General features: G+C 37.9%; 1 protein-coding gene across 6 annotated transcripts in view; it reads right to left on the bottom strand.

Moving 5' to 3' along the window:
• Positions 1-3,589: 3,589 nt before the first annotated feature.
• The window catches only part of LOC139125575 (nephrin-like), an 82,771-nt gene continuing 61,857 nt past the window's right edge, over positions 3,590-24,503 (bottom strand). For 4 of the 6 annotated variants that reach the window (XM_070691671.1, XM_070691673.1, XM_070691674.1 and 1 more), the window contains exons 14-17: positions 16,446-16,562; positions 13,886-13,960; positions 9,530-9,609; positions 3,590-7,854 (exon numbers count right to left, since the gene is read on the bottom strand). In XM_070691671.1, coding sequence (XP_070547772.1) covers positions 7,702-7,854; positions 9,530-9,609; positions 13,886-13,960; positions 16,446-16,562 — 425 coding nt within the window. In that variant the 3' untranslated portion in view covers positions 3,590-7,701. Of the gene's footprint in view, positions 7,855-8,670; positions 9,610-13,885; positions 13,961-16,445; positions 16,563-24,503 lie in introns of those variants that run through there. The other 2 variants (XM_070691675.1, XM_070691676.1) reach the window with 2 other exon arrangements.

Genomic DNA, 24,503 nt, shown 5'->3' with positions numbered 1-24,503 from the left:
TGGTCATTGTCCGACTTATTATTGTTGTTTGTGTTCAGAGAGTAATTTCACTTTGCAGTCAAGTTGCAGCTATATCAACTATGTGTGTGGCTAGCTACCTCATTTGTATATTCATCAATTATATTACAACTTTGTCAATACCAGTGAATTTTGTAAAGTCTCACCCCCAGATTATTACTAATAATGTATCTGATAATTCACTTTTGTGGCCTAAGATGTTTTCTACATCTCTACAAATTCACTAGCATGGCAAAAAATATATGATAATAGCAATAATGTACCCCCTGCCGGTCCATAATGGACTCAAGCAAACTTTCCACTCTATGATGTACTGGCTTCATCTCGTACATTATAATGATGGTCCTGGAATAGGTAAATTGTTCAGATATTATCATTTTTTGCAAAAAGTATTACTTATTTACTTGGATATAATTACCCATTTTAATTGAATGATATGTCACTAATTGAAACCCAGAGTAAATATTACATAACAAGCAATTCTGAAGTTTTACTGGAAATTGAAAACTTTAAACCTCAGTGAAAATGGACCAGATACATCAATAGTTTTCATTGATTGGATCAAGGATGTCTGTACTTTTCATTGGTTAAAACAGACAATAGTTCACATTGTCATTGGTTGAGACTTGCGTTATTTTCTTTCGTTGGACCAGAGACCTCTATACTTTTCATTGGTTTCCACCCATATTGGAAAGAAGTTCAGACAGGGCACAAAAACAAAACACGCAAACAAACCATTCTCTGCACTTTGGATTGACAAGCGGTCATTCAGGGTCATTGACCTCAGAAGTACCGGTACACTGGAGTAAAAGAGTTTGAGGAATGCAAGGCTTTGCTGCTTTTGGTCCTGAATAATTTGGGGAATATGCCCAATGTTCTGTAGCTAAATGTCTTCTACAAAGAATATTAAACTTACTCTTTGACTGCATTAAAGCTTACCTATCTGTGGAGGCTTTCATCCAAAAATTTACCTGCCAGGTGGCTGTATGTCGGGAAAATGCCAATTCTAGGCTTGGATATCAGCTAAATTTACAAAGAAAGTTTATTTATTCAAATTTCAAAAAAATTCGGCCATTTTGGGACTTTTACCTACGGAGGCGGAGCTTTTTTTCCCTTCGGGGTACCCCAAAATGGCCTCACAGGACGGGTACCCCAAAATGCCCTCACAGGACGGGTACCCCAAAATGGCCTCACAGGACGGGTACCCCAAAATGCCCTCACAGGACTGAGTATTCACTTCTCAGTGCTTCCTTGAGAAGACATTTTTTTACACTAGTTCCTTGCCTCACTTTATACATTTGTAGGTGTATGAAACTTTTTATCACGTATCTTTTACATGTCAATCTCAAATTAAACAAGAATTTCTGCATGTCAGAAGGTAGACCTCAGGTGCAACTTAGCCTGCTGACTATGGATAACCAAAGTACTCCACATGACAGTGAAGTAACTAATCTCCACAAAGTTTCCACTGACATTGAATATCACATTGGCAGCTAAAACTGCTTTCTCACCAACCTTTCGAATCTGAATTTCAATTTGCAAGTTGGGAAAGCATTGCTCGGCTTAGAAAACTCAAAATCAGGTACTGCTTTCTTCACAGACTATCTTCCAGGGTAAGCAAAGTACTCCGCATGACAGGCAACAAAATCATGCCACACGACAGTGAACTAATCTCTATAAAGTTTCCACCGACACTGCAAAACACATACAGAGCTATTGATTTCTCATGAATCATTCACATCGATAGATCAGATTAAGCAAGTATTGCCCAGGCTAGGAAACCCCACAAACCCATTTCTAAGAAGCTGATATCCATATTGTAACCCTAAATTCAGTTATAGTAATTTTTGTACCGGGTATCTCTTCAGTCGTTACAATATTTCCTCTCTGAAGTGTAAGAAGGCGCGGAAGAATTCTTTACAAGCAAGTTTGTAGATGTTTTCGTAATGTCAAAGCTCCTCTGCTGTTTCATCTATATGTCATAAATCATTTTCAAATTCAAATAAAAAGAAAATACAAAATATCATGGTCATTCTCTGAGTAATTTCACTCATTCAGTGATGTACTGGTAAATTTATTTTCAAAAATTGCAGATACGATAACTGTGTGTCCAGCTGCCTCCTCATTTGTCAATCATGAATACATTACAGCTTTGTTAATACTAGTGAATGCTGTGCAGCCATCCCATAATATTACTGATATTGTATCTGATTATCCAGTACTGTGTCCCATAATGACTTTCACATCTAAAAACTCACTGGCATGACCAAAACTGTAAAGTATCAGCAATAACGTCCCCTTCCTGTCCAATAATGGACTCTAGCAAACTTTGTTGCAAAATATAGTGAACTTGGCTTCGATTTGTACATTATGTTGTGCAAACTTTCCTTTCATCTTTAATGGTCCAGGAGGGGGTAAATTGTTGAGTAATTATCATTTTGTGCAAAGCATTATACCACTAATTGCCCATTATCACTGGTGGATACGTCACTGATTGAATCTCTGGGAAAATATTCTGTAGTGTTATTTAAAAAAAATAGAAAACCCTAATCCCAAGTGAAAATGGACAAGACACATCAATAATTTCATTGGTTGGACCAGATTACATCAACAGTTTTCATTGGTTGGACCAGGTCCTACCTCTCCAATCACATCCAGAATTTTGAGCATATTGTTTTTTCAACATGTTGGACTTATCCACCACATTCAGGGATGTGCGTGAAAATGTGAAGGAAACCCATATCTAAAAAATTTGTCATATGATTGTAAAATTAAATGCAATCCATCTATATTTTAAATACAAGTCATGAGAATTTGCATCAAACACTGCATTTTAAGAAAGTACAGTGAAGGTAAATTTTGGTTGAACAGGTAGCCTCCAGAGGGCGCAATTCATTGAACTTCGAGCAAACCGTTTTCCAGTCAACACACACAAAAGCCACTTCAGGACAAATTCGAGACATCAGGAAATGAAGAGGGCCCCCTTGAAAAACTTTAAGATTTTGACTTTTCCAATTTTGTCATGAGAAATCTACTTGGGATAACTTCCCTACTATCTCATTGATCAGGAACTGCAATTGGTGGACACATAGAGACGTAATCATTCATTTTCAATCACTACTTAATTACGAAATCATGAAACAAGAAACCTTCCTGTGTTTGAAGTAAAGCAGTGTTAGTTGGTTATTTAAGGCTAACAAGTTTTTTTATGTGGATGAACTAGGGTCCACGTATTGTTGAAAAAGTCACATGACTGATGCCTGGTATCACTGTACAAGAGTTTCTATCCCTTTTAATCTTTCCACACATACATGAAATAATGAAAGCCTCATGTTTTCAGTGACATCACTAGAAATCTCAACATGGATATTGGGGTCACAAAGGTCAAATTATTTGTTGACAACACTAAAGGTTTAAAAGACCTACAGCAACAGAAGTTTTTGTCCATAGGTTAAAAGTCAAAGCAACTGTCTAGAGGTTAAAGGTCAAAAGCAATAGTTGTCAAGCGGTTAGAAGTCAAAGCAAATCCTTACCCAGAGGTTAAAGGTGAAAACAATTAACACTCATACAGTTGTTAGTAAAGTCAACTTTTATTTTAATCCTGAGTATAATGATGGACTGATACAACAAATCACTGAAGAGAGTCAAAGACAGGATATGGATTGGTTTCAAAAATCATAGCATTTTAATTATTTTTACTGAATAATCAACAAAGAATGTGACCAGGGCACTTGTGTCAAATGTAAAAGACTAGAGTGAGCCCACAGAGCGGGTCCCACAAAAACTGATGAACTCTTATACCATTATTCAGTTACATTTACGCTTTGATTTTCATTATCTACTACCTACCATCTTAAAACTATGATAATTATTTTCCAAAGATTTTTGAAGTCACAGTTAGAGATATTCAAATGGTAATGCTTACAGATTCTGCTAAGTACAGTGAAAATTTACAAGCCTTATACACGTTCACTGGGCATAACAATGGTTATGGGGAGGGGGCTTTGTTGAAACCAATAAATAAAAAGTCAATGCTAGGAATTCAAGAAAGAGAAGAGAGCTGATCTGTCATGGAAAGACAATATACTCTCATGAAAAATTTTGTGAAATTGAAAACTATAAATTTCACATCTGACACAGAACTGGCAGTTGCCATAGTATTTTTCAGCCTAGTTTCTGTACGGTTAGCTCCAATCCTGAATATTGGCAAGAACTAGACCAGAAATGTTGGAAGCAGTGAGCTGAATGGATAATTAAAACAATGCCCTCTCCCCTGCCACACATTGACACAGTGTTCAATTACTGAAGAGACCACAGTGGAACTGAGCCTGGCTTTTAAACACCAACTTACAACAATTGCGATTTCACCACCAATGTGACAAATAAAAAAATCATGAGTGCGCCCCCAAAGAATGGCACTGAGAGTTCCTTTGTTTCAATGTTAAAGTTCTACATTGCTGAAAACAGCCCAATTGACAAACACATTGATTTGGTAAACATTCAAATAGCAGAATTCTAGGACTGATATGGTCAGTATAAGATTCATATGTACTACTTACTACAGTGAGAATGCACACTACAAAAATAGAGAATTTTACAAACCATGACAAGTCACCTCCATTACCCAAACTATGTGAAAAAACAATGTTTTAATAAACAATCAAGAACTCTGAGGAAGATTGAAATGGCAAATTCATCACATACTTTTTGCAAAAAAAAGGCGATCAAGTCAATTCAAAAAAGTACAATTTTAAAGGTTTTGTTTGTCAGTTGCATCTAGTATGCATATCTTCTTTGCAAGCTAATTCCTTCAGTGCATTGACTGAAATTATTAGCTTCAATGAAAGATATTAGTTACTTGTACCACTCTTTCCAGCACCAGGCTAAAAATTGCTTTTGTTCTCATCCTTGCACATAACTTTAAATATGACTTGAAGATTACCAAACACACTTTGTAACCAGGAAATAAATATTGTTTTCATCCTAACTGCTTTCAACTCAAGGTTGACTGTTTGGGGAAAAAAACAAGCTATATTACTGCACCATCAAAAATCATATAGCAACAAGATACAATAGAAAATTTTTGGCCTGGTTTTTAAATAAATGAAAGGTTGGCTGTTTATGCATACTGGTTCGCAAAAGTTGAAAAGGAAATGAATTAAAAGATCCTTGCACACATTTGAAACGCACGACTTTTCCTTCAATGACAGTTGACTAACCTTCACCTTTGTTTCCCATTGACTGACCTTTCAAGGCCAAAGGTCAGAGGTTGGCACATTCCATTTTCAATCCACTCACAAAAAAGCCACAAACTGGAAGTTTGGCAGTGAAAAAAATGACGCATGGTTTTAAGCAAATTGATGGCAACTGTTAAACTACAAAACCAACTCATTTCTCTAATTTCTGCAACGACAAAAACAAAACTATAGAAGGTATCGTATGGTACACTGTAGTAATCTGACGCAATAGTTTTCAAAATATACAAAACAGTAAGAAAATGAACTCTTTGTCTCCCAATCATGATATTTTGACCCAGTCAAAATCTTGGCAGATATATTTGTATTTTCTCACCATGTCAAATTGGCATATGGATGGTGTATGACTTTGTCCTTGTACAATGCCATTTGACATTTCCATATCACACAGAACAGGACTTAAAAATATGCATGGATTTTGCTTACTTCGTCATGAATTTATATTTTTAGAAATCATCTGACACGACTTTGATGGGACTCTTCCCTCAGAGGGAAAAAAACAGCAAATTCATAACTAAAAGTTTCAAAAACAATCATGAAAATTTATTTTCTTTGCTAAAACAACATTACTCTTAAAAAAATTAATCACTTTCAACAAGCACAGATACTTAGTAAGTCAGCACATCAAGATGCATGATCAACCCCCTCTCCAATAATGGAACAATCCAGTTTCGTATTTATTAGACTACACCACCGATGCATTGAGGGAGGTTAGGTTCCCCTGAATCAAGAAGATAGATATCTACATTGGGATTGGTTTCAATCCCTTCCTTACAGAATGGTTTGTTCTGGATAAAGGCTGTTTCCATTCTGCAGCCAAGGGTGGAATATATTGTTTCATGTGATAAAAGATATGTTTCCTAAAATGACTCCTTAAAGAATTGTTCTGTGGTTCAAATTGCTTTACATCTCACTTCCCTATCGTAACAGATTTTCTTCAGTGCATCATAAACTGCTGAAGCTAAAAACATTTCTTTTTTTCTTGTTTTGGGAATAAAGCACTTAATTTCATCAAAAAAAACAAACATTCAATTTTATACTTATCTGTAAGACTTACTTTCAAAACTACTTTACAAACTCCAACGTGAACACTGATAAGATGCAAGTTTTTGTTTAAAGTTTTGACTACAGCTAAATTTTAAACACTGTTTACAGCTACATATTTCATGGACAGCATTGCCATTCAAAAACAGCCTCATATCCTACATTTAAATCAACAGATTACATTTGTTTCAAAAATTTAATTTTTGTATTTTTTTAATTTTTTTTCCGGATTTTCGTCAATAATCTCAACATGAGATGTGGGATAGAAGGAAAGAAAAATGTTTTGAACTTTCAGCCAACTTACGTGAGTGGGCTTCTGTAAAAGCCCCAGAGTGCTGATAATTTTCAGAGCCCTAAATACGACAGCCATTTTGTTTGGAATAAACCACTGTTACAGTGGGGTTGGTACACTAAAACAGATGTGCTTACTACTCTGTTAAAACATGCCCACAATTCATTTCAACTGGTACAAAACTACTCGCTACGAAATCAATATATACAAAATACAATGATTAAAAAAAAATATTTCAGTATGTGCAACAGGGAGTAATGGTGTCCCTCTCATTTGGCCTGCACATCCCTTCATTATGAATGGAATTGCCAAAACAGACCTATCCTATCAAATTGAGCACAACTACATTCATGCAGAAAGTATGGAGGTGATTGGTGCACGCCTTTGTGATATGCAAGATTTTGCAAAGATTTGGAAGAGACCAGACAATTATTACAGTGATTCTAAGTATTTGGTTTGCTATATATAGTGTTGGTTCAAAATTACGGCTCAACCACTTAGTTTGAAAACTATATGAAACGTGAGAACAGCACAGCATGCTCTGATCACCGTAGTCATGGCAACATGTCTTGTCTCAAATTGAAACTTGACAGCAAATAAACAGGCCATCATTCACAGAAAGACAATCTTCTTTGAAGTGAGGTGTTTTTCTTCTGTGTCATCTGTGAGGGCTCTCTCTCACTGACAACATATCCAGGATGCTATATCATCCCGACAGAAACCTCTCTTCACTAGTGCAGGGTCTAATCTACTCTACTCTACTGATAATATCAGCAAACTATTATCTAACTTGACATCATTTGCATTTTCTGGTGAACAGGCACACATGAAACATTGATATTCAGTGACAGATGAACACAAAAGCCAAATGTTTCTTGTTGAATAAACTAGACAGCAAGATTAACGATGAGAAACATGGGGTGTATTTTTGACTTTCTGACCATAATAACGGTCAGTTGGTGCAGTGTTGTGTGTATCTGTTACATGGAATTTCTTTCATCAGCTATTTTGTTCTCCTCTTCCGAGGAATAGAATGGGGTGGGAGAGTAGATGTTACACAGTGCTATAAAACAAAATAGAATGCCAACCGGCTTACAGACTGGTTGGCTGGCCTGGTCTCTGCGAAGTCCTTGCAAAATCTATGGTGGCATATTGTGTAGGTTCTTTGACTGGAGTGGCTGTGTCTTCCTTTGGTTTACCGTGATCAAGTTCAGCGTAGACCACTTCATCGTTTGTCTTCTTTCCCTGTTATTACAAAAAGGATTCAACCCAAAGTGTCCAAAAAAAAACAAACTACATCTTGTTTGTCCTTGTTCAGCCTCTCTTCAAGCCCATCACTTGGTACATTGATAGAACAAACACAGCCTTTCCTGTTAGCTTTACCGCTTTTAAAAAGACTGTTAACGAAAATAAACTTCAAGCCTAGTGTCAGTATCATTTGTTCAGCTGTCATCATTGTCAGACAACTTATGCAGATTTGAGCAGTTGATTTTGCAAATTTGCCAAACAAAAGCTTCATAATGAAATGATAGCGGCATAAAATCTGATATTTTGTGTCATTTTTTTCATATGAACTGGGGAAAGGCGTACGTTTTCTCCATTCAATGTTTTAAAAGTTTTTCCTCTACACAATGAAAGATGTAAGCACTGCCAGTTTACAAGCTATTTAAAAGCAATGGGCATTCCTGTTACAGGCAAATGTCCTGCTATAAGCCAATCAGCATTCCTGTTATTTAGCAATGTTTAATTATCAGCCAATCAGCATTTTTGTTACTTAGCGATGTTCAGTTATCAGCCAATCAGCATTCTTGTTACTGTGCACTGTTTGCGTTTTAGGACATCATGAAGCAGATAAAGATGGACAATTTGCAGTTTGATGAAGACACCATCGTGAAAACAGATGAAGTGAAATTCATTTGGGGCTTATTTAGATCATGAAAACAGGAATTGAATAGTTGAAAATGTCAACTCCTTGAACTGCTAGAAGATGTCCTAAAAGTTTATAAAAATGGTGATATTTGAAATTGTTTAAGAGTCAACAGCGTAGGAACTTACATTACCTTTGGTTATATCATTAGTTGGTTTATCCAAAAACTGTCAAGTAAAAGCTATCATGTATGTATGTACAAACACACATTGTTTTGAGGTAGCCCACTCCGGAAAGTTCACTGACCTGTAAGGGGTCAGTGCCCTTTTACAGAGCCAGAGAAATGAAAACCCCAACATAAGAAGTTAGAGAACGCTGGTGAATTTGCATTTCCAGTTCACAAAATGATAAAGCTGTTTGAAAAAAAAACTATAGAACTAGGGTGCAGGGACCTTGCAGGTAAGATGGAACAGACTGCATTCACCACATGGTTAACCTCAGAGTCTGGGCATGAAGTTAAAATTATCAGTGCTTAAAATTCTCAAAGCCTGCTACACAACTAATTAATTCTTTAAAAAAGTAATATTCAAGGAATAACATCGTCAAGTTAAAAATTCTGCAACCAAGTAAAGCAAGTCTTCAAGAAGATTGCTTTGGTTTTTGCAACATCAAAACACCACCATATAAGGTATCACCACTTCCAAATATGGTAATTCTGGATTGACCAGTATGGCAATTAATTAATACACTTCCATATATGGCATTCGTCTCATTGAAATTATGTTAAGAAGCAATTTATTTCAAAAAACTCTCTAGTATGGGCAATAACAGCCTAAAATTCCTTATATGGCAAACAACAGCCTAAAATTCCTTATATGGCAAACTCCATGCCCAAACATGGTATTCCATGGTCAAAGTTCTTGTTCAATTCAGCCGTCAAAATCTTCTTCGTAAGTCTTTGGTCCCCGTTTTATGTTTTATTCTGAAACTGAACTTCTTTTGTTTTTATTCTTGTGCAGGTTCGGTGGCAGGTTCTTTTGGTTCCTCGCTTACCTTCTCTTCTGTTGGTGATTTATCTTTGCTGTCAGAATCTTGCGGCTCTTCAATTTTGGTCTCCTCTGGAGCATCAGACTCTGTGATGAAAAAAACACAGACACAGAATTCAGCAATGAAATCCTATAGAACCAGCAATGAAATCCTTCAGAGGAACTATACAAAAGAACCAGCCACAAAATCCTGCGTGGGAACAAAGTTTGATATCCTGTATAGAAACTAGCATAAAAATCCTGCATAAGAACTAGCCTTGAAATCCTCTATAGGAACTTGCCTTGAAATCCTCTATAGGAACTAGCCTTGAAATCCTCTATAGGAACTAGCCTTGAAATCCTCTATAGGAACTAGCCTTGAAATCCTCTATAGGAACTAGCCTTGAAATCCTCTATAAGAACTAGCCTGGAAATCCTCTATAGGAACTAGCCTGGAAATCCTCTATAGGAACTAGCCTTGAAATCCTCTATAAGAACTAGCCTTGAAATCCTCTATAGGAACTAGCCTTGAAATCCTCTATAAGAACTAGCCTGGAAATCCTCTATAGGAACTAGCCTGGAAATCCTCTATAGGAACTAGCCTTGAAATCCTCTATAGGAACTAGCCTTGAAATCCTCTATAGGAACTAGCCTTGAAATCCTCTATAGGAACTAGCCTTGAAATCCTCTATAAGAACTAGCCTGGAAATCCTCTATAGGAACTAGCCTGGAAATCCTCTATAGGAACTAGCCTTGAAATCCTCTATAGGAACTAGCCTTGAAATCCTCTATAGGAACTAGCCTTGAAATCCTCTATAGGAACTAGCCTTGAAATCCTCTATAGGAACTAGCCTGGAAATCCTCTATAAGTAGCCTTGAAATCCTCTATAAGAACTAGCCTTGAAATCCTCTATAAGAACTAGCCTTGAAATCCTCTATAGGAACTAACCTTGAAATCCTCTATAGGAACTAGCCTTGAAATCCTCTATAGGAACTAGCCTGAAATCCTCTATAGGAACTAGCCTGGAAATCCTCTATAAGTAGCCTTGAAATCCTCTATAAGAACTAGCCTGGAAATCCTCTATAGGAACTAGCCTGGAAATCCTCTATAGGAACTAGCCTTGAAATCCTCTATAGGAACTAGCCTTGAAATCCTCTATAGGAACTAGCCTTGAAATCCTCTATAGGAACTAGCCTTGAAATCCTCTATAGGAACTAGCCTTGAAATCCTCTATAGGAACTAGCCTTGAAATCCTCTATAGGAACTAGCCTTGAAATCCTCTATAGGAACTAGCCTGAAATCCTCTATAAGAACTAGCCTTGAAATCCGCTATAGGAACTAGCCTTGAAATCCTCTATAGGAACTAACCTTGAAATCCTCTATAAGAACTAGCCTGGAAATCCTCTATAGGAACTAGCCTGGAAATCCTCTATAGGAACTAGCCTTGAAATCCTCTATAGGAACTAGCCTTGAAATCCTCTATAGGAACTAGCCTTGAAATCCTCGATAAGAACTAGCCTGGAAATCCTCTATAAAACTAGCCTTGATATCCTCTATAGGAACTAGCCTTGAAATCCTCTATAGGAAGTAGCCTTGAAATCCTCTATAGGAACTAGCCTGGAAATCCTCTATAGGAACTAGCCTTGAAATCCTCTATAGGAACTAACCTTGAAATCCTCGATAAGAACTAGCTGGAAATCCTCTATAAGAACTAGCCTGGAAATCCTCTATAGGAACTAGCCTTGAAATCCTCTATAGGAACTAACCTTGAAATCCTCTATAAGAACTAGCCTGGAAATCCTCTATAGGAACTAGCCTTGAAATCCTCTATAGGAACTAGCCTTGAAATCCTCTATAGGAACTAGCCTTGAAATCCTCTATAGGAACTAGCCTTGAAATCCTCTATAGGAACTAGCCTTGAAATCCTCTATAAGAACTAGCCTGGAAATCCTCTATAGGAACTAGCCTTGAAATCCTCTATAGGAACTAGCCACTAGTGACTGACTGACATTGATGTTGGCTATTGACATGGTATTGACAAAACCTTCATAAATTCACTTCTACAACAGATATAAATGTCATCTAATTGGAGGTATCCTATGTATTACTAGAGTTTGACAACAAAGGATAAAAACCGTGACAATCTTTGTACTTTACTTCCTATTAAGAAATGTAATCTTCTGCTGCTAATATCAAAGCACACCAAAAGGTAACTGAGAATAATCTAGAGAATTCATGATGGATAATTTGTCCTCAGCTCCCCAATGCATGTTCTTAAATATCCCTGTAAATATCAATTGGAGATATACAAACAAAGACGGTAATATGCACCACTGTACTACAGGAAAAACACTTGCAGTGACTTGGCTGAAGGAAACTTGAGAGATTTGTTTTTCAAATATATAAGAGACAAAATCCTGATTGCAGCAGTGTTTTTGCTAAGGTTTGGGAATATAAGTAAATGATTTGGGAACCCCGGTAGTATTTCTGCTTTCCCCTAATCAGTAATCTGATTGCATTGATATACCAAGGGGAACCCCAATAAAATGACTGGGGAACCCTGGTAACATTTACCGGGGTACCGCCCTCAGCAAAAACACTGTAACCCTGGTAACATCTACCTGCGTACCGCCCTCAGCAAAAACACTGTGCATATATTATTTGTGATTCTTTGTTGATATTTGCGTAGCAAACCAGTGCAAGACTGAAGAATGATGCCCCAACACTGAACTGCTTTTACTGACAGCCATGTTGCCAACAAGTTATCCATGATTTTCAAAAACATTTGTTGATCTGTTCTTAGCTCTATTTGCAGTTTGTCCATGCAGCCAGTACATGCATTGACAAGGGAAATATCAATCTGACAGAGGTGCATATAACCCGCAGCAAATACTCCCATAGATTCAAGACTGAGGCACATTAGTAGCTTGCTTTTAGGTTTTGCTTTCTGTCACTAAAACACGCCCATTGCCTACAAAAGTAGTTTAACCCAGTAACTCAAACAATGGGGACTGTACCAAAGCTAGAGGCAGACAGGGTTACATTTTAATGATGAATGTTAGAATACATGATCAAAGAAATGATAATGAATATTATTATTAAGAAAAACAAAGAAATATCTATGAACCAGAGAGTGAGACACATAACATATTAATAGCGAACAATGAAATTAGGTCTTTGCATCCCTACTTCAGAATGGTACGGCCTACAGAGACAAAGGCTGTACCAAATTTGTCATGAAGTCAGGGAGTTATATCCTGCAACTCAGGGTGTTATTATGGAGTGAGCTGTAAGACACGTGTAAATCAGCTTGTGATTGACAGTCAGTCAGTCTGTGCATGTTATGAGTGATGTTGTGCTCTGCCATTGTGTTATCACATCTGATACAGTGTTTGGACTGACAGTCATAATAACCGTACTGTCAGATTGCTGGAAATGAAAAGTTAGATACCTAAATCAGATACTAATACAGATGCTACAGGAGAGACAAATAGTACATTAGTATTGCAATATGTATTTTACTTCAAAAAAGGCAAGAAAAGATAGAGACATTGAGAGAACAGACACTTGTGTCCAGGTTGCAACAAGGTCAAGGCATATTTCTAAGAATACATGTCAAATTTGATTAATTTTCACTGTAACTGGGACCCCTCCCTTTTCTGCTTGGAGAACATTAGAAATAAGCTTATCATTTTTTGGATGACATGTGTCATGGATTTCAAGCACCTTAATATTGAGAGACATTGAAATATTGAAAATAAAGTGTGGGTATAAACTTTGAATGAAACATGACTGATCAGGTTTAAGCAGTGCTATGTACAAACCCTTAACACTCATTTAAATATAAAGAATATTTTCTGAAATAACGTAAATAGTATATTGTACGTTTTACATTTTTGGTGAAAAAAACTTACATCATAGATATGAGTTTGTGGGAATTAATTTCAAACCATACAAAGTTCTGCAGAGTAATGTAATGCTACTGTAATGCCATTCAGCAAAGAGAGCCCTCTCGTGTCCAAAATACCTTTATGCATGCCCACCTTGTGACAGGAAGGTAGAGTTAAATGTCAAAGGTGAAAGGTGAGAGGTCATTACAGAGATGACAAGACAGAGAAGGAATTTAAATTTAGAAGTATGAAGCTTTATTACCATTATGTTTGACCATAAAATGAAGTTTTATTTATCGTTAGATTAAAAACAGTGATGTCATCCAATACATTTTACAATGAGAAAATGCTGATGTCATGTTGTTGTGAAAAAGTGTGCCTGTATTTGGCAGATTTGCCCCTCAGACCATCTTTTTCATGTCAAAATAACCTATATGTGACAGTCATTTTATTTTTGCCAGAATTCATGACCTGGTTTGGACTTCTGTGTTACCTTGAGGTTGTCCGTTTATCATAAAGGGTGGTTCGTCGGGCCGAGGGGCATTCACATAAGTGGATTCTGGTTCGTCTGTGTTAAACAAAAGAAACAACAACAAGGAGTGGTTACATGAAAAAAGGTTGATGGAAGGGGATACCCAAACATGCTCAGAAAAACAGGCAGACTACAAGACGCACAGACAAGACATTTGGAGAGGGAAAACTAACATGCTGAGAAATATGAACACTTTTCCAGACATATAGACAAGACATTGGGAAGGGAGTACCAACATGCTGAATAATACAGGCAGACTAGAAGACAAACAGACATTTTACAAAGAAATAAAGTAAGACACTAAAGGATGTGCAATTTCATGGAAAAATAAATCAATAACAGAATTAATATTTGCTTGGAATGTAAAATTATATCCTAAGTCTTGACACTTTCAAAGAAAAGTATTTGGTGGACATGTTTTTAAAAGAAAATCTGACAGACTTGGCTATATAAACAAGAAAAATGACAAAGGGCAATAATTTTAGAGGTCATATGTTATACTACCATCATTAAAACTAACTTTTGAGCAGAACAAGGAAACAATAGTCCAGTGGTTTGTAATCCTCTTTGTCAATCAATTGTTGGTGTTGACAGATTTCTATGTCAAGTTGTCTGTCAACAATATTTTGGTGAAATTATAATTACTCTAATAATGTAACAGGAAGTCTTCATTTGTGTCTTGGAATAAAAGATTCCTACATGCTCAGTATAGAATTACTATCATATTGTTTGGTAAGAACAATTCCACAATTATTTTGAATCAGAAATGCAAAAGGCCTTTACAGATACCATTAACCCTCAGAGTGCCGTCATTTTTCCAAACCAAATTTTAATTCAACATCTTACCAATTTTCATGTTTTTTTCAATAATTTTTTAATATTTTGGACCAAATGGATGTCACTTTTCATTAGCTACAGTTTTTGATCAAAATTATTGAAAAACTTTGAAACAAAATGACTGGGTGACAAGAAGTGACTTTGGCACTCAAAGGGTTCAAATCACTAAGTGTTCCTAGAGTTAGTCAAACAGCAGAATAAGTCACTCTGACATGCTGGTTAGCGACAGCTTCAAACCATACAGACGATGGCAGGGTTTCTTCAACACTGCTTTCCATCACTCTTCACATTTGGTGCAAAAAAGGAAGATATTTTCCACCAAAAACCGCAATGAAATATTGCATAAGGTACTGCTGTCACTTCAAGGTACACTGCCATCAACGGGAATAAAAATTGATTTGAAACAAATATTTTTAAAATTCTGCTGGGGCATAAGTCAATAAATTTGGCAGAGAGTAAAATCTGTCACCAGCAGACAATATTTCATGTAACAGATTCTATGTGAAGGTGACTGCCTTGTGTAATTACATAATTTGTACTTGTCAAGGCTATGGCTGGATGTAACATTCATATTGTAGGAAGAGAAACTATAAACACATTGATTAAACAGCCGGGTTTGTCAACATTATGCAGTTATTGAGTTATGCGTACAGTACTGTTTGTTTGAAAGTTGATAAATATTGTGTATCTATCAAGAGGGCACTGTCAAGTCTTTAGACAATCATTGGTGTACCATGTTCTTAGAGATGAGTGACAACAGTGTGCCTTCAAGTTCAAGTGCAGATAATCTGTCCCTGATACAAAGTGAAAAGCCACACAGAGGGCTGATAACCACACTTGCATGCTGCTAGTTCTAAGACACACCCATCTGCTTTGTTGTTGCTTCTTGGATGTCCATGTCAGTTCCGTGGAAATGGTTGTCATGGAGACATCCATCAAAGTGCATGACATGACCATTTTGATGTCAAAGAGAAAGTCGCGAGATTGTATATCGCTACGGAAACAGTGTGTTTGGCATCAATTTGTAGCATGTGTGAAGTGAGATATTTTTGTTAGCGATGTGCATGAGAGATGTGCATGTTACTGGCATTAGTATTATCACATGACATAATAGATATTGTGATCAAAGTTCTATGATGCACTTAAACTTTTAAAATTTTCCAAAATTTCTTGAATCTTCTTGTTCACATCATGACATTTGGAATGAATCAAATACATTACGTCTAGATATAAACAACTTTAAAGTCAATTCTTTAATGATGGAAAACTTAAAATTAAGCTCAAAAGCCCAGTACAACAATGAATTTAACATGAAGTGACTTCTTATAAGAAATTTGAACATGAATCAAATGGATAATGTTTTTGGTATCATTAAGGGCCACCATTCTTTGCAGTGTGTTGTACTGTATCAGAATGGGTCTCCTGTTGTAATGAAAACAACTCCAGAGGGCGCTATACTCCACTTGGCACAAAAAACTGGGGCTATGGAAAAGCAACAGTTGCTCCAACATCCAAATAATAACTTTCAGACAGTACATGCTTTTGTCATAGAAATTTCCCCTCTCTTTTTCTAATTGTAGCATTGTTCATGACTCTTCTAGCTGAGATTACAGCTAGAAAGTCAATTCATGACTCTTCTAGCTGAGATTACAGCTAGAAAGTCAATTCATGACATCATTCTTACCTTTCTTGACATCGTCTTCAGGTGTTTGTTCACTTCCCTTCAAAGGCTGGGCTTCCTCTCCCTTGCCTTTGTTCTTCTTGTTCTTTTCATTTTCATCCAACGCAAACTCAGACACTCCTGTAACATACACAACATCAACATTCAACATTTTACTTTGACGGGCTTCAATACGCATGCATTTACAAACACCTTTCTTTGGCAACAGAAAGCTAGGGTAATTTATCAGGCACCCTAGGCTATTGCAAAAGCTAGGGTAATTTATCAGGCACCCTAGGCTATTGCAAAAGCAAAGAACATCACATCTGCAGTAGAAAACAACATCCCCCAAATATTTCATAATGGAAATAGCTGACATTGTAGCACTGAGCAACTAGCAATTGAATTCTGACTGGGATCTGATTCCGGCACTACAAACAAATCCTGGCAAAAAACCCACTACACTGCTGGAACTTCACAGAGGACTAAATCCAGTCTCAGTTTGTGACCATGAATTTCATTACTGAGACCACAAAATGTACAGTTGTACATGTCAAGATTTCACAACTGTAAGGATTTGTCAAGACAAAGTCTTAAATTTCAAAGCAAAGTTTTACACCAAAGCCAACTAATATCAGCTTCACAACTCTTATCCTTTGCACTGATAACATCTGACAACCAATACCTGGTGTTATCCTTTGCACTGATAACATCTGACAACCAATACCTGGTGTTATCTTTAAGGTAGTGACTGGGGTTCCTTTGTAAATTTTAGCGATTTTGTGATTATTTCATATTCTGAACCCCTGAAATATGATCTTTTTATTAGAGAAAACTGTGAGGTAACATTGTACTGGAAAATGTCTTAAATTTTAGTGAAAACACGGCCTTCTAACCACTGCGCGAGTTATTATTTTCTTTTTGTTTTAACGGTCCGGATTACTGTCAGCGTTATCGTTATACCTTGAGGAGATTATGTAAATTTTTACGCACGATGTTGCGCATGCGCGCACGTCTTCATAAGAGACGCTATCCAACATGGCTGATGACTGCCGGCAGTATAAGCAGTGCAGAAAACGCAAACGGGGGCCGAAGAAGCAAATGGAAAGCTGATGGACGCGATGTTGTGTGTTGGCCGCTACAGCTAACACACAGCATCGTACACAGGGCTAGCGAGAGAGTTGCCGACATCGACGGTTATTTACGAAAAGTGAATAAAAGACTGGCATTTTTGGAAGCGATCGAGTAGCTGAGGTCGGCAGGGATACGACTTGGGCCCAAGAACGCTGAATTTCGACAGTAATTTGGCTTTTTACGTCAAGTCCCAAAATGGATTTGAAGTCACCGACCCTACGTACGGGTCTTTGCAGGGTTGTGGTGAGCGAGGCGATTAGCTGTAGCGGAACACATAGCATCGTACGCGGGCTATAGATTACACTGCCGTCCAAAGAGAATCTATTTAATCTTCACTGGAAAATATGGTTCTATAACAGCAGCCCATATCTTGGACAGGTGCAGCCAACGAACAATGCAGTTTTAAAAAGGTCCTTACTATGATAAGATACATTGTGCATGACAAATAATGTGAACTGACTAAATTTAAGTCAAGAGGGTAATTAATTAGCTGTTCATAATTTGCCCTCCCACAGAAAATTTTTCGACTTACTCTCCCACTCTCAAACTTCATTTTTACCCACTCCCCACTTATTTTTGCCTGTTTCCCCTTCCCACTGTGAATTTTTGAAGCTCCCTCGCCCTGTGGCGAAAAAAAATTGCCAATTTCCCCTGCCCTGGAAACAATTCCCCTCAAAATATTTTTCGCCAAGCCCTGTCCCCAGGACAATCAACCGATATCCGCCCTGCCCTACAAAACAAACTAAAATTTGCTCCCCTACCACCTAAAAACATGTCCCCTGCCCTAGCAAAATTAAAATTTCCCCTGCCCTCAAAAATTGCTCCTGGAATAGCTTTTTCGATGAATAGCTCCGTTGGCTGCACCTGTCTTGGACTTAGTTTGTCCATGGATGTAGGAAGCATGGTTTTTCCAATTTGTCAATCCGACACTGTTATGTCGGTCTAGAGCACAGCAACCTACGCGAAACGTCGCTTCACGATCGTTGCCTGCCAATTTCTATCTGTGGTCAAGAGAGTGTCGCTGGGTGTCGCGATATGTCGCCGTTTCAATTTTACAATGAGTGAATCTGTCGAGTATCGCCTCAGTCGTTTATTTTAAGTCATGAAGAATCGCTTTTACGTGTAACTGAAGTTGATTTTGGTTTCATACTATACCGAGGCCATAATAGTACATGTCACAGTGGAAAGTGAAATTAATAGCGCACGAAAACCCGGTCATTTTTTATGGTGAGCAAAAGGACTGCAGCAGATCACATGTGAAAACCACAAAAACAAGTGCGACTTTCCTGCATTCCTTGAACTTCTCAACTACAGAATTTTTTAGAGCATCGAGAGTTGGTCGTCTCATCTCCGAAAGCAAGCAAGCAAGCAAGTGACGTCTTGTACTATAGGCACAAAATCGGCACTAAAATGAACTGGGCAACCATTTCACACTTGGTACGTGCATAAATTACGGGATGTGAGACCGGAAGTCGAGTGCTAGCGAGAGAGCGAGCGCGCGTCGTCGGCAGAACGCAGACCTGTAAACCATTCCGGCTGTATGATTTTTTTAAACTTTTCTCGTCTTGTAACCAGACTCTAACCGTTACCAAACAGTGTACAGTTAATACAATTATAAGCTAGATACGTATTTGACAAACAGATTATGCCCTGAATTATCTCTCTAGTGTTTATCGTGTAAATAGTACCCACCGCTTACGCTGACCAGCCTCACGTTTCTACGCACAATTTTCATCATTTTTAGGCGAACTAATGTTTAGGACTTGTCAGAAATTCTCTAACCTGATGCCCAATATTTAACCTAGACCCAAATCGAATAATTTTTTTGAAACGCACAAAAATCCGACTTTTTTCGGCGATTTTGTGTGAAAAATGGGACGTTTACACAAATCGTCGATTTTCTCAGTTCTGATTTTTGCTATGTATCCGCACCTTCAAATGAGTGTAAGTCGGCGACGCGTGGGCGGATTTCCCCGATTCTTCGCATGCTAACACTTCATCAATAGACCTGAAAAACCGTGTCTTAGATTTTTGATAAACCCCCTGAAGTGACGATAACTTGACAAACGTGAAACAAAAGCCGATAATTTATGCGAAAATCCGACAGTTCACACTTCGAAGGCTTACTGTGCAGAAACAACAGTGAATTTCAAAAATCCAAAACACGGTTTTTCCCCCTGTATATCCAGATGTCTAGTGCCGTTAACAGATCACTTAGGGGTGCTGCCAATTCTTACTTATACTCTTTTAAGTGAAAAAATTCAAAATCACATGTTTTTGACTTAAACAAACATACCAATGCATGTTTTGACAACTAAACAAAATTTTTACCTTCTTCAAATATAGACCTATTAGAAAATGTACCACATGTTGGTGTGAGACCCTGTTTTCTATGTGAAACTTTTGATTGAAATATGTGTCAACCAAACTGAGTCACTACCTTAAAGTAGAATGTACTGTGGTGACAGATTTTTGGACTAAAATTTTTGCAATTCTTTTCTGATCTACAACTTGAGGGGGTTCTATTTAGAGGTGTTGGACTAAGAAAATTTTCCATCATCTTAGTGTTTCAAAAACCAAAATTTATATTTTTCCTTATTGAATAAACACAAGGTTAGCACCAAGGGCTGTCAATTATAGCCGGTCACCGGCGGCAAATCGCCGTCTGACACAGGTCTTGCCGCCGCCTGTTTTCCCTATTCAAGGCCTGCAATATTAAATGATCTTTACACACGTTATGAATTCTTTCCTGTCCAAATTCTACCGTTGGCTGCGCTGTGCTACAGAGGCGCAGCCCCTAAGGCTCGTTGGTAGCCGATTTCTGATTGGTTTTAATCGGTACTGTCAAAAAGCTTTACGTGTTCTGATTGGTTTTTGGACGTACACGATCGATATGGCTACGAAAGTCGACAGCCTCGTTGGATTTATGGGTCAAAAAAAGACCCCCGAGAGGCTCACACTAGCTCTGGATATAAAAATAATGTCAATATTTGTAAATCATTTTATTTTCCTGATGAATTTCAGTGATCGGGGTTTCAATCCATCAATGGTATAGCATGCAATGCAGATTTCACGCCGCGTCTGAGCAAAATGCCATAGCATTACGCCTTACGTGTATTTAGCGACTGGAATTTTTGATTTGTTTTCCCGTTTGCAGATCGTGAACGCTCTTTACAATGAGTAAGAATCGTTTACTCAACGCAAAACAAACTTTGTGGGGATTGACATAATTTTTAGTGAGTTTTGACTACCACTGAATTTGTTTGCACCAAGCCGCCGTTCTATGAAATGTATTCATACGGTAGTACATGCTGTGTACTGTGATTGTTTCGAAGGCCCGAGTATTGAAGTTTGATAAATATTTTCCGACATCCGAAATCTTTCCTCAAAAGCAAATATCGGTATTCCGATCCTTCAAAATCATTACCAAGACCAACATTTTTTAATGTTTAGGGCAATCACAAAATTTAGCTAGGCTTGACTATATACTTTCGCGGTATCTTGCACGTACGTGCGGCGCGGCGGTAAACCATGTTTTGGATATGGATATAACATGTAGTTTGCTGCGAAACGAGCCCTACCACTCCTTGACGTGTTCTGCCTACGACTCCAATGACCAAGCTACCCGAGTGGCAGAGGCTACGGATTCGCAGCAAGCATGTAGTGAGCCTACCCACTTGGCAGGCGTGGGGTTTCGACAAAACTCTGACTATTGTGAGGGATATCAGAATAGATACTATGATAGTCATCAGAAGAAATATTTGATCGTTAACTTTAATGCGCAAGGATTTACTACGTAAATAAATCAACATACTCTCAATCTTGTCAACTGAGAGGCCGACGGACAACGAAGGCACGCAATTTCATTAGTGGATGTAAACTTGAGTATTGTAATTGTTTGTATGACGTAGCGTCTACTCAAATTGTCTCTGGTAATGGTCTCGTATTTACCCCATTACATTTGTAAATTTTCACACTGGAAATTCATAGCCGGTAACTCTGAGGAGAGGTCTTGAAACAGACAAAATAAAATTACAGCAGTATCAACCAGACGCAGATCGGAATTTTTTGTCGTGACGTTATGACATCAGTTTTACAGTGGGGACAAGATTTTTTTAGATTCTAATACGATTAGCTGTTTTGAATGGGAACGTATTACAATTATTGAATTACTTTCTGCAGATGTTGTTTCTTGAGAAATAGTTTCTGCAGGTGTAGTTTCTAAAGCTACATCTGAACACGGTCTTTTGTGGAGGGACCGTGATCTGAAGAAATAGTTTTTGCAGATGTAGTTTCTGAAGCTACTGTTTCATCAGCCTGAGAATCACACAATATTGAGGTATTGTCAGCTGGTACTGCTATACCGATACAAGTCTTGGGCTTAGATAAGTACTCCTGGCCAGTGATTCTGATTATGGTTCAGATTATGATCTTTATTAAGCAGGTTGTAATTCAACACAATTTGTAGGCAAATAATAATAATAACCTGGTGTATCAATAAACATATAAACTCTGTAATACTTGTTTGTCTTCCATAATTTATTTCACAAGATTCAATTTCATGTTACTCTTTATACTTCAGTTATAATAAACTTGACAGTAAATTGCCCTCAAAAGTGCCACCACAGGCCACCAATTGAAGATGAATAATTAGAAAAGCTTCAGCTTCACGAGGGGGGCACCCCCTCCTGGCCTCCCCCCGCGTGCGCTTGCGCGCACGCCTTGCTCCGCTTCGCTCCGCACAAGGCTGTACCCTCCTGTTCTTTCACTTGTACCCTTCTATTCTGAAAAACATTGACAGCCCTGAGCACCATTTTGAATTTCTAATGTCAGTAGATGTCCGGTAATTTATTTCTGGAATGCAAAACTTTGCACCATGAGCCCTGATTTTAATTCTTAATTTGGTGAAAGAAAGGTTGTAAGTTTCATTTAGAAAAGTCATTGACAATGACATAGTCCCCACTTGTAATAGGAGTATTAGTCTTGATGGGGCAGGGAAATGTGGTCATTAAGAAGTATCACTGGAGTGTATATGTTGAGATCTATGGGCACATAGGTCTATGTCGTTGTTCCCAATGTGAAACCCATGAGGCATGTCTAAGTTATGGTTCTAAATCGGGAAAAAAGATCAGACCTCTAGCTGTATTGGCCAGCCAAGAAATACATATGTGCATAATAAATGAGGTACAAGATGTGACATCTTAAGGTCTAATATCCTATCAAAATTGAAGGGTATAGAACTAGTGGTTACTGAGTTATGCATATATATGTATAATCAATGTCAAAGGTCATCAAGGTCACGTGGCATTGTGAAAAAAAAAATTGTATTGCTAATTAATCCCTATATGCCAAAAATCAGACCTCTAGCTCTATTTGCTTGCCAAGAATTAGATATGTGCAAAATTAATGACTTAAAGCGTGTGTTGTCATAAGGTCTCCCATCATACTAAATATAAAAGACATGGCACTTGTGGTTACTTATATTTATTGACATAAACATATATTTTAGGTAACAGGTCATCGAGGTTTTGTCAAAAAATTTCTATCCTATAGTTATCCCTATATACCAAAAATTAGACATCCAGCTCTACTGGCTTGCTCAGAATTAGATATGCACATAATTAATGAGGTACAGTATGTGGCGTCATAAGGTCTCCCATCATACCAAATACGAAGGGTGTAGCACTTGTGGTTACTGAGTTATGGACAAATATGTATATTCGAGGTCAAAGGTCATTGAGGTCAGGTAACATTTTGTCAAAAAAAATTGTATTGCTAAGTTATCCCTATATACTAAAAATCAGACCTCTAGCTCTATTGGCTCGCTCAAAATTATATATGTGTATAATTAATGAGGTACAATATGTGGCGTCCAGGGTTTACATGACGCGCATTTCTGCGTCCTTTACGCATAAAACCGGACGCAGGACCCCTCAAAAACTGAACTACGCGTCCCTTCGGACGCAGAAATATCTGTTGCTGGTGTATATTTTGTGAGCTGCTGAACACGCAAAACACATCCCAGTAAACCTTACCGACCCATACTTTAATGGAATGCTCCGTAGTGCATTGGCCTCCACTGTTTGATGACCAATGGTACCCGCGGAAACAATTTTACTACCGTAAAAAGTGACTTTCAAAATGTAAACTGATTCTTAATTGGTCGATTTCTTGTTTGCGGCGATCAACACATATTTATGCATCATGGCGGGTCGTGTCAAACACCCAAAACAAGCCGATCTGCGAAAGTTTTTCGGCGGCTGCGGCAACAAGCACGATGCCAGGTTTGGTCGAGGCCGAAACAGCAGCTACGCATGCGATACTGATACATCAGGTCCCCCGGCCAAGTCAGCAAAATTACGAACATTCAACAGAAGTTGGCTCGATAGATTTAAATGGCTTCGATATTCTGAAGAGCGAAACATCATGGAATGCGATGCATGTTTGAAAGCGAATGATACATGCCCGTTCACGGAAGGTTGTTCTAATTTTCAACATTCAACTCTCACTCGTCATCAGGACTCGAAAAGTCATCTCACAAGTGTTAAAATCCTAAGCGTGAGGTCACAATTTACTACTGCTCGCAAATCTGCAGAGGACCGGCAGTTGCAGGGTAAGAGTAAACGAACTCGAGGCGTACGCTGCACAATTACGTACTGTTTATCTGATCACTAAATGTGACCTTCCATGCAATGTATTCACTGACATTATGCATCAACAGAATCTTAACGGCTTAGACATTGAATATTACAAACGTCCTCAGATAGTTATGGAGTTTGAAGAGTGTATTCAACGTGTGATCGAGAAGTCCCTGATTGATAGCATACATGCAAGTGATTTCATCGGCCTATAATGTTGGATGAGACTTGTGACATAACCATTCATAAGAAACTTGCCATATATGTTCGATATATTCAGAATGGCGAGGCGAATGTTTATTTCCTCGGT

Source organism: Ptychodera flava (genome assembly GCF_041260155.1).
Source record: "Ptychodera flava strain L36383 chromosome 3 unlocalized genomic scaffold, AS_Pfla_20210202 Scaffold_25__1_contigs__length_14229661_pilon, whole genome shotgun sequence".
NCBI classification, from domain to species: Eukaryota; Metazoa; Hemichordata; class Enteropneusta; family Ptychoderidae; genus Ptychodera; species Ptychodera flava.
Note: the sequence above shows the minus strand (reverse complement) of the source record. Positions and strands in the feature narration are given on the sequence as shown.